Source organism: Ixodes scapularis, unplaced genomic scaffold (assembly GCF_016920785.2).
Source record: "Ixodes scapularis isolate PalLabHiFi unplaced genomic scaffold, ASM1692078v2 PGA_scaffold9__187_contigs__length_104089568, whole genome shotgun sequence".
Lineage (NCBI taxonomy): Eukaryota > Metazoa > Arthropoda > Arachnida > Ixodida > Ixodidae > Ixodes > Ixodes scapularis.
The window spans coordinates 4,987,355-4,998,933 of record NW_024609884.1 but is presented as its reverse complement, the minus strand read 5'-3'; the positions used below and the strand labels follow the sequence as shown (position 1 = coordinate 4,998,933).

At 47.2% G+C, this 11,579-nt stretch overlaps 1 protein-coding gene across 1 annotated transcript; it reads left to right on the top strand.

The window, feature by feature from the left end:
* Positions 1-4,103: 4,103 nt before the first annotated feature.
* On the top strand, positions 4,104-11,282 carry LOC8052892 (glycine-rich protein 23-like). Its single transcript, XM_040499386.2, has 5 exons — positions 4,104-4,115; positions 4,542-4,671; positions 4,711-4,752; positions 4,843-5,175; positions 11,152-11,282. Exons 1-5 carry the CDS (start codon positions 4,104-4,106, stop codon positions 11,280-11,282), a joined length of 648 nt encoding a protein of 215 aa, XP_040355320.2.
* Positions 11,283-11,579: the final 297 nt, after the last annotated feature.

The following is an 11,579-nucleotide window of genomic DNA, read 5'->3' as shown; positions in this document are numbered from 1 at the left end:
TTTCAATATTATGGATCTCTCTCGATATAGCCGTTGACGTTGTTGCTGTCCGTAGCGAACCTGTCAAGGGACAGAGCTGCAGCTGAGTACATCAACGGTTGCATCGCACAGGGACCATGTCGCCGAGGCGAATAAGCTGGGATCCGCGTTTACCGCGCTGCTCGACGTTGCTAGGGGCCAGCAGGGAGATTTCAGCCCGCGCCGACCGAACCGGCACTAGGGAAGACGGGGGAGCTCAGCCACCGAATTCCCTAAGTCAGGGCGAGCCTTCACGCGGAGGACGCGTCCTCTCTCCGACCGTCCCCCAGGCACTCAAACGCCGCCCAGTGAGCTGTACTCGTATCGTTATCCAGCACCAATCTAGCGGCAACTGCGTAAGACACCTGATACGCTATCAACGTCGATTGAAAAAATAAATAATAATAATGTCGTCACTGCAATGAAAGGGAAATCTGGAATTCGTACTTGAGAATGGCGTCTTTGGACTTCTTGTAGGCCGCTTGAATAATGAACTATAGCTTCTAATAGCGCAATTTCTTCTCATTTACTTCCGCGATATTTTTATATGTGCCGTAATATCCCGAGACATAGTCCACCTAAAATCAAGAGAAAATTGGACGAAAATAAGGAGTGGGCTAACTTTCGGCGAGCAATGAAGAAAAGTTTAAAAAAAAATTGTACTTTTAGACCAGTGTCCCTGCAAAACTTCCTATCGCGGCGAATGGCAATGAAGCAAAGATGACTGTACTTCACAGTCAGCAATGTAAGTTAATGTCTTGCTATAGATAACTAGAAGCATTTATGCCGAGGTCATCATTGATCCGAACACTACAATTACTAGAAGTGGGCTATCTTTCGATGTTTAAAAGAAAATAGCAAATCAAGCCAGAAATATGGGTGGGTTACATTTTGGAGGTGAGTCATCTCTCGGGACTTAACGGTAGCAGTTGTTGCCGTTTTTGTTTGCTGATATTGTTTATTAAACTGTTTATTATATTGAGAAAACCACCGGGAACAGTGACCGTCATTTGCCAAATGTAGCCCAGTACCGAAATTCACTTCATTAAAAACTAGAAAAACTGAAAAGGTTTAAATACCAAAAAAGCGTCTTATTTTACAACTGCGACGGTATCGCCGGTAATATAGGTTCTTCAACGCTCGTGGGTTTAGGTGTAACAATAAAGACAGCCGTAATGACTTAGTGCAATAAATATTTCATTATTTGGGAATTTGTTTTCGCAAATCTATAGGGTCATTGTAGTATTTTGAAGGACGCGACCTTCCTTTCTGTGTCAACCGAAGTTGGGCTCTTCTTACGAGGAAAACAGCCGCACCAAATAACAGTTAAGCTTGACACTGAACTGATAGAACTAGCAGTCGTAAAACGGGATAGTGAACCGAACGACATACGCGCTCAGCATCAGGTCGTGCGTAATCATGGCTGGCGCGAGAAAAAAACAAAGAAAAAAACAGAAGCGATCAAAGAAGGCGAAAGTGTCTTTTCGCGACGAAGGACTCATCGCTGAAGGGACCTTCGCATCCCGCGTAGGTACATGAAACATGAAACCACCGCTTGGAGAACCGAGTTTCTTCTTCCGTATACTTGCGCAAACTCGGCAAAGTAGCACAGCAGAATAACTTGCGTCCAATGCTACTACATCCTTATTTTAAAGTAGCAACGCTCCGCAGATAAAACCGTCTATTTTCGTTTTTGTGCGGTTCCTGCAGTGTCGTCGCGTGCTCTCAATTTGGGCGACTCGATAACCGATTCTGGCGAGGAACGTTCGCGATAGCTTCGCGATTACGCCTGACGAGGACCGGCTCACGACGACACAGATGTTTCCATCTCATTACGCGCCCCGTGTCCAAACTGTCGCCATGCACAGCCGTCTGTAGTGCTTACATCACCTCTGCTGATAAGCAACTAGCGGATGCACGTGCGGCGGACGATATTTGGCCGACAAGAGCATGTGCTCAGAGGACGATCCTGAGCTAGAGTAAATGTAGGTGGCAGCATGCAGAAACTCAACACTCGAATGGGCTGCTTTTATCTCCCAGGAAGCGAGCGAGTTAGATAAGGAGTTACGGTGGGATGTCAGGAGGGCCCGAAACGCTTAGGCGTTTTAAAGTGACAAAAACCCTTATTGAGCAGAAATATTTGGCAGCGAAGAAGGCGTTTGGCGCCTTCAAAATTAACAATGCGAATGTTCTTATTAGCTAGTATTTTTATTTCTAGCTCAAACCAAGCGTGCTTGAAACAGGTAGAGACAGCGGTAGAGAGAAAGAATGTGGACTATGTTAAGCAGTCATGGGTACGTGCAGATTGCTTTATTTATTCTTGCGCTTAAAACGTTTGTAGAGTGTTTAAATAAATGTTATTCGTGCTTTAGTAGCGAAATGATTATATTAATACATTTCTTCAAGTATCAATGCACAGATAGACACGTTCCGCTTTCTTTGTATATTATAGTGTGAAGCATTTCCATTAAGAAACACCTTTAATTGACGGCTTACCCAGTCAGTGAGTGATTTGGTTGTAGATTAATTAATTAATTAGTGTGTCTAAACGGCATAAGGCGGTATTGTACAAAGGAATATCGAAATATCCGTTTGACTCAGAGTTCAAGTGAATGCATCGACTGCATATGTGTTTTTTTTTTTTTATTCAAGTACGCAAAAGAAACGCGATTAACACCTACCGGAACAACTTCACGGACGCTTAAGAAAATCATTTGAACGAAAATGGAGCGGTTTCCCCGCTTCATACCATCGATAAAGTTTCGTATTTTCGCTAATAAGTACGCGGATCTGCTATAAAATTCGAGAGAAAAACCACCGCCTCGATCGCGTATACACCGACAAAATTAAGAGGTCCGCTCGCCACAACTGGTTGTCGATACATAACTGGTTCGACCGTCAGAGGTTTGTTGCACCCTGTTGCTACAGAGCACATTCCAATTACATGTACGTTTATCTTCTTCAAACCTTCGATGCCTTTCAAATCTTCATGAGAGGACTCAGACTTTATTCGAGTGTCATACAAACCCACCGTTCTGCCGGGATCCATTCTTGACACGTCTGATGCTTACATGGGACCACACAATTGCTGACCAAACCAAAAGAAAAATCAAGTGTAATAGCAACGATTTGATGCCATATCTTCCTTCGGATGCCCAGTGAAGCGAATGGTGCACTGGGTCACGTACGCGCGTAGTCACATCGATGTGTTCGCACGGGACCAGCCAGCTTTGTTACTTGGCTGTCCGATAGGAGGGACATGCTCGGAGATTACGCCTTAAACCTGTCCGTAAAAGAGAATTTCATGAACATAGCACGTCCCTCGTTTTGGTTTTCGCAGCCCCACAGGCGCCTAGAGCCGAGTGTCGCAAGTGCGCTTGGTGGCGGGCTCGGAAGACGCGCAATTTGAAAAGCAAACGTGCCGCCAAGCGAGGCCCACGGGGCCACGCGACGAAAGGACGGCAAACAGAGGGCCCCGAAGCGACGACCCGACGTGCCGTTTGTCGGTTTCCTCCAGGGCGATCTAATCGCGGGTGGAAAAAGAAGAGCAGCAGGGAGGCAGCGGCCGATTCCTTCCTAGTTCCGTGTGCCCCATTATCATCGTTGTTATATACCGGTGCCTGTTGTCTTCTCAATAAGGTTTACGGCTTCATCCCGGTCCCGGCGGCTCCGCTTTTTGTGGGCCCAAGACACCGAATCCGTCCCTGCCGCCGGGAAATAAAGGAACCAATAAGCGTCAACCTTATAAAAAGTTTCACTTTTCAGGACCGGAAAATAAAAAAGGGGAGGGGGGGGGGGGGGGGGGGGTGGGTGGAGAGGTACCATCGCGGCTCCTATTCAAAACACGTAAAACACTTGTCTCTGCTCGTTATCGGCAGGGGAGCCCTTCCTCGGGAGATCGCAAAGGTGGTGCTATAGGTAAAAACCGGGAGAGACTTTCTCTTTTCGTCAGATGTAGCCCAGGGCTCCTCTTCGGCAAGGGCCCCGCGCCTCCTCGCCAGGAGCCAGTATAAATACAAAGCCCCGCGTCCGCAGCGGTATCGGCAGTCAACGAGCTGCTTTCACAGAGCCCAGAAGCCACAGCCATGAACGCCTTTGTAAGCACTATCTGGAATTCTGCGACACGTGAACGGCCTCGTTCACTTCATATCACGGCTCCGACGCGACGGGGAGCTTTTGAGTCTCGAAAGTGTAACACCGGGGAATCAGCACGTGTGTTACGCAAGCCTGCGCGGAGAAAGCCGGAGGAATGCTAAGCTTTACGATTCCGCTAAATACCCAAACGTGTAGCTATTAGCCAGGCTTGGATTAGCAGATATACTCGCACCAACGAGCGCCTTCTAAAAGTGCACCGATATCACCTTTATATAGACATCCCATTACGCGGGGCGCTTTTGCCAGCAGCGGCTTAAATTTGCGCCAACTCCAGTTTTCCCGCGGTCCATCGTCGTCTGGGAATTTATTGTCCGCCATATGGCAAAAGGTGCTTTCTTCGGAAACCAAACGTTCGTATACTGTTGCAGATCTTCGTAACCGCCTCGGTGATTGCCACCGCCATGGCTGGCGGTGTTGGCGGCGGTCTCGGTGGTGGCCTCGGCGGTGGGCTTGGCGGAGGAGGTGGTCTTGGCGGTGGCCTCGGCCTTGGTGGAGGCGGTGGCGGCCTTGTTGGTGGCGGCCTCGGAGGTCTTGGAGGACTCGGAGGCGGAGGCCTCGGCGGCGGTGTTGGTGTCGGAGGTCTAGGTGCCGTGGCAGGTCCAGCGGTCTCTACGGGTCCCGTTGCCGTCGGCGCGCCTGTGGCTGTCAGCGGCACTGTGTCCATCCCAGCACCCGTGGCAACCCCTGTCGCCACAGTGTCCTTCTTGAGGCAGCCGGTCGTACACCTCAAGTACGTTACTAAGCCAGTGGTAAGCTACGTGAAGCAGCCAGTGGCAACTGTCCACCACGCAATCAGGCCTGTCGTCCACGTCACGCACGCCGTGGCAGCACCCGCTATTGCGGCCACCGGCGCAGTGGCGGCTGCGCCAGTCGTGGTCGGTGGCGGAGGCCTCGGAGGCCTTGGAGGCCTCGGCCTCGGTGGAGGCGGACTCGGTGGACTCGGCGGAGTTGGACTTGGCGGTGGCCTCCTGGGCCTCGGAGGTGGACTCGGCGGACTTGGAGGCGGACTTGGAGGTGGACTTGGAGGTGGACTTGGAGGTGGACTCGGTTACGGCGGCCTCGGAGGTGGCTACGGAGGTGGCGTGCTGCTCAAGGCCAAGGTTCACCGTTAAACAACCCTGCAGTCCACGCAGCCGGTGCTGCGTCGCTTTCAGATACTCTTTTTCTCTGGTGGACTCTGTTCTGTTGTGTCTCTGGGGCCAGCCTGCCGCGAGAGCCTGACGGCCTCGTTTCCGATCGTACCGTTTTCTCTTCATCGTGTATAAAGACGCTTCCTCCTGCTGAATTAAAACGGTTGAAAGACAACCTTTTTTGTCCCGTGCTTTCTTCCCTAACCACCTGTCCTACTTAGGCGATGCGCGAGCCGAAGCTGCTTCCGTCCCACTTACGCGATTCGTTACTCAAAGCTATCTTCCGGATTAGCTCTGCAGGGCCGAAATTCATACACCAAACGAGATTATGTTTTTTGTTTTTTTTTTCCGATAGACTGTTTTGCGCGCTGCAATGCTAACAAGGTGTCGGTGTGACAGGTAAAGGCAAAACACCAAGAAGAGCCCGAATATAAAGGAGGCAATAAGCCTATAACTGTTTTTAATGCTTCCATTTTTTTTGATGAGGCATTAGCTCATATCTTTAAAATTTTCCACAACTCTACGGTGTTCTCGGTTGCGAAAAATATCATCGCACAGTTTAAGTCGCTGAAGAACTGCTCAAGCAAAGTGCGAGAAAGAAATCTGAGGAGGCAAATGCACCAAAAGCAGGAACTAAGGCAAGCCAGACGGCAAGAGGTTTAACACTTGCGCGCCTGCACAAACAACTGGCTTAGATTAAGGTTGCGATAGCTGTCACAAAGTTACGGGCCGAAAGCTGTCTTTATACCTTTCAAATTAGAAGGGGTCTTCGGAACTTTAAGGAAGTAATTATGCCGGCAGTTCTTGAGGCGCCTCTCTTCTCGCAGGTAGTCTGATTCTGTGGAGACGAGCTGAGACACAAAAACAGCGGTTGACTGTAAAGAGGTAAACTTGTGGCACAGCATGTATCTGCTTAACGGGTCTGTGGTACTTTGTAGTAATGACAGACAGCTTAAGTACATTCCTCGGCTTTCCATAATGGTCAGCCTCAAAGAAGCACCTGCACAAAAACTTAACTACTAAAACTACACACAGACGCAGACAAAAATGACTAGTGGATAAAAAGGCGAAGTAGAATATTAAACACATCGCAAAAATTTAGAAACAGACTCACCCCTGGTGACCAAAATCATGAGTTTCTGTGCTATAATTTGTTTTCTGTGTGACCGGTCTCACTTTTAAGGCGTGTCGAGTATGGGATGCTGAGCAATAGTTCATTAAAGATTCGAGATTTTTTTACTGATGCATGAGCCTTTTTTGTTGTTGTTTTTCAGCGCCTAATCAATAGCTATACATTTTGTGAGCACGAGATATCCCAAATGTCCTAATATTTTAAATTTGTTAAAAGCCAAAACATACATGACCGTGTTAACTTCAGCCTTTTCGTTCGTGAATGTTTTTTTTATTTTTTTTTTATTTATATCAGGTAAATAATGGACATTCTAAAACAGCCGGTTTCAGAATTTCAAAAAAAAAAAATCATTCATCGCATCCAACAAATGTATCATCAACCATCAATTGCAATTCCAGCGCCAAACGCGATCTGATCTGAAACCTAAAATCACTTCTCAATATGACTGCTTCAACTTAATTTTTGCTCTTCGTTTTTCATGCAGGACACAATCGTAACGCTGCTAAATCTATTCATTTTACTTGTTTCTGTTGTGTGCAGATTATAGCAAATGTTTAAAGCAATAATAAAAAAGAGCGGTGTTATTCAATCAGATTTGCGTAAATGTGCAATGGGCGCCAAAAAAAAAACACACACACAAAAAACGGTCTGACATAACGCCATCGGGACTGGACGTGCTCCGTAGATCGCAGTGATTGGCCCATCACGTGCTCTTAAGGAAATGACGCACGAACGAAGAAAACAAACTTCCGCTGCTAAAACCGCTTCTGCTAGGCAAAGTCGGTTTCAAGAGCTGCTAACTGATGGCGGAGAGTTTGTTACCTGCAGTTACTGAAAATCACTGCACACAGCTTTTTCCGTTTTTTTTTTTTTTGTTTTTTTTTGCATTGCCGATATTAAGTTTACAGAACACGTGATGACCAAAAGACATTACGACTTCGGACATGAAATAATGAAGGCTGCTTAAGGTAGTGCGTGCTTGAAGGTGTCTAAACTATTCATACTTTAACAAAAATAAGTATCCTGTAGTGCGGCTTTGTTCAATTGCCCAAAATTTTCAACTGACCTCTGTACCAATTTTAAATCCGTTTCAGTAGTCTCTGTTCTATTTCTTCGTTTCAATCCAAAGAAAGAGGTACCTGATCTTTGTTTATCCCTTTTTTTTCATCTGGTTTGCGAAAATAACAATGTAGTCTAATATTTAAAGACTAAATACTATTGGAACATTATAAAGAGCAAGATTGCTTCAAGATGAACTAGCTAAGTCTAGGTGGCCTTCCTTCGCCTTTTTTTTTTTATTAACTCAAAAATGTTCTTTTTTTTTTGGGGGGGGGGGGGGGGCTTATATCGCATTTTAAAGTATTAAAACAGACTGTACAAACATACAACTTTATAATTGTCAGTATATTATGTTTTGACGTTCTTGTTCAACGATCAGTACTGCAGACCGCGTTCTATTCGGGAATGTAGCGATTGCGCAAGGGGACGTATTACTTATCCTGTGCACTCTCTGCACAGGAACGGATCTCCTGCAAGCGCCTCTGCCTTCGCTTGGGAACCGGCATCTCCGGATACGCACGAATGCTGCTTCAGAATCTACTCCGCCCGATTACAAGTCGTGGCAAGATTGCGTCACGCGGAAGTGGCTCCGTTGCCGAGATCGTACCGCTTCGTGTCGAACGGTCGCACGGCTTAAGCTTGGATCTTAGACGGACTCAAGGGCAGGAATTAATGGCAGCAGTGATGGCGCCCTGGATCGGAACATTTGGATTGGGATTTCCTTTTCCAGGTGATGGCCCAGCGCACGTTTCTTAAAACACTTCTTTTTGCTTATACTGAAATGCTCAGCACTGTAATCCCCGAAATATATTTATTGAAAAAACACCCAGAGAGCATTATATTTGTTTCTAGCACAAGTATTCGTACTCTCCAGTCGTTTTATATAATACATTTTTATTTTCAATTAGGCGCTTAATAAAACGATACAAAAAAAAGGTGCACATCTGCAGTTTGACGAATCCTCGTCCCTCACCCGACAAAATGGGAACAGTTCCGCAGTTTATTTATTCTAGCGAATTACTTCTCGAATTCTGCGGATCTCTGCACCATCTCAACAAGTATTGTATTGCACATCAAGGTATGATGTCTTGACGTTTGTATCAATATATATATATATATATATATATTAAAATTCCGAAAAAAGCCTTTGTGAAATCTGCGATTGGTCGATATTCACAAGTTATGTCGTACGTGAAGCACGTGGGCTTATGAAACAACGCAAAATGAATTAATGAAAGGGAACCCACTGAAGAGCTTTGCTATAACTCCCCGTGTGACACTTAGCGCGTGCAAAGGAAGCTCGAGGAAGAGTAACAAAAGTCGGGCCTCGGCAGATTTCCATCGCCTCGGCAAGAAGCAAATTGCAACTCTTGAGTCAGTCCTCCTTTCCAGAGCCCGCGGCAGTTCCTAATGCGAATGTGTTCCGACAGCACCTCCAAAGTACCGCTGACCGGTCCGCAGAAGGCCCATGTAAATGCTCCGCCACCGCATTCGGCCAACAAGAGGAGAAGCACAAACGCGCTCGCAGCAAAGCAACGCCCAATGAGCCTTGATTCAGATTGGGGGACCAAACTCAAATTCGCCTTCCGTCCACTCGAAATAGGACCCCAGCCCCGGCGAATGCGGCGCGTTCGGGGAGCGTGCCTCTAAATAAAGACCTGTCGAGGAGGATCCAAAACAGGACAAATGCAGAAAACCGGACTCCGCCGATATTCCCGACACGTCTGCTGGATAATGCGTTGGAGCAGCTTTTTTATCGTGGACGCTTTTGAGGCGGGCAACAACAGGGGCCGATCGCAACGGAGCCACAGGACCTAGTTGTCTTGGAAACACTTTTTGTCTTTCCGGGAACCACGTGGTGCAGGTCCCCGCCTTTCCGTCTCCGCCGGGCGCCTTATATATAGCGAGTCGACCGCATTACCACGGGATGCACAAATGAACGCGAGCGGCAGGTTCCAGCATGCTGCAAGTCGTGAGTGGCTCAAGTCTTTCCTTTCGAATGAGTGGCCATTGGCATGCACCTCACATGTGCCTCGAACAATCCGCCTCAAGAGTGTCCATTAAAAGACTCTAAGCGCGCACGTGCAGCTGCTTCTTTTTAAACGACGCCGGCTCGTGTCCTGGCCATGGTAGACGGCTACCAGTGCCATCGCACGGGTCGTAGAGTTTTCTCCGTGGTGTTCCTTATTCTAAGGTCGCTTGTTCGAATCACGCCCGGGTCATTTATATGTGCAAGCTGTCTACCGAAAGTGTTTTTCTGCTGTATTTACACTAAAATGACGAAGTAGTTGTCGTAGGGCCTATCACCCAATCAGCGGACAGGTGAGGATCGCTTCTCGCGCCAAGTGCCTGCATGTCGTCTGCCCCCTGGAGCTGCTCGCCACAGTACCAACTTCGGCGTGATTAAGGCCTGCTCACACATACAGCGCTCATTCGGTGCTGATTCAGCGCTGAAAACAGCGCTTTGTCTTAGCGTTGATGTCGCACTTGCTGACACAGTGATGATAGAGCTGATATAGCGTAGGTGAGGTGTTTCAGTGGCGCCGTTTCGCGTTTCGTACCTGAGACGTTACAAGAATGTCTCACAGTACCTATGATTCCGGTGACTTCCTCCCGTTCGATATGAACATGTTAGATGGTGTGCGCAAAGAACACTGTAAATACTGTAAATCTTGTCTTTCTCGGAACGAAGTTATCTCACTGCGGAAGCAGAGAAAATCTGATTCTGCGCCAAGAGCGCTTCTATCGCCAGCTATTGACTTTTCTGCGACCAGCTAGCTAGCGGTATTTCAAGTTGTGGGAGGAAACGTCAGCGATGAGAGGAAAAAAACTACATTGCTAAATCAACTCTATATTCGGGGCTAATTGCAGCTCTTATTCGGCGCTGCATCTAACATGTATGAACCGGCACTAAGATTCTTTTTACGTTCGCGAGAGCAATATGAATTTCCGTACGCGCGAGTAATTAGAATGTTGAAATGTTCCCAAGGGTAATTTGCTACGAGATCACAGGAGCTCGATTAAAAAAAGAAACAAAATTCTTTATATTTAAGTTTCTCTTTCCCGCTCCGTTTATAGTATGTGGTGGGCTAGCCGTACGCACCCGATAATCTAAACATCATTTGTAGTTCACAAATACGCGAGGGAGCGCAAAACACGGTGAACTCTAATAATCGATGGTCTATTTCTCGAAGAGGAAAAGGCTCCCACCCTAAACACCTCGGGTGGTGCTATAAACGTAGGTTGTAAAGTTCGGTGCTCGACGCGGCATAAGCTGAACGCTAGCGAACGCCGATCCCGCATTCGAGCTCTCTGTTTCGCGCTGAATGTATACTTCCCTGTACAAACAAGGCAGGAAATCGGAATATTCTGACACAAATAAAGCGTGACAGACGAGGTAAAAGCTCTCGGTCGTCTCGGTGCCTTGGGGTAGAAACAATTGCCTCGCAACCAGGATGTTAGTGAGACGGCAAAAGTTTGGAACTGGCAAAGCTTGCTGTGTCTTAGAGGAACTCGTATATGTGACCAAACGACACCGTGTATGATGCAAGATGTATATTTGGCCTGCGAAGTTGCGCCCGCGTTATCCTAGAATGGTATTTTGAGCACGGTGAATATGACAAACATGTAATGCGCCTAAACGATCTGCTATTTCAGGTGGGAAGCAAGAGATGGTTTGGTTGTTAGGGGTGAATTTGTTGTGCTTGCAAACGGGCTGCAATGTCGTGGTCGATATTCTCATTCCAGACTCAGTTCGTACAGATCCATACTCAACGTTTTACCACTAGGATGAATACCGAAAGATTCATTTCAGTATAAAAGAACTCGTAAGCCGGGGTCCCACTGCGCATGCATCATACAAAGGACAGTCTGCAAACGCGGGTCACCGCAATATCCGTGGTTCGAATGCCGCGTGCCAAGTTCATCTCATGAACTAATTTTCATGAGGCATTCGAAGCACGGATCTTGCGGTGACTCGCGTTCGAATCTGTATGCAGACTGTCTTTTGTATGATGTATAAGCAGTGTGACCCGGCTTTAGACTGGATAACACTCATAACAAAGAGACACATGTGTGTGTGTGTT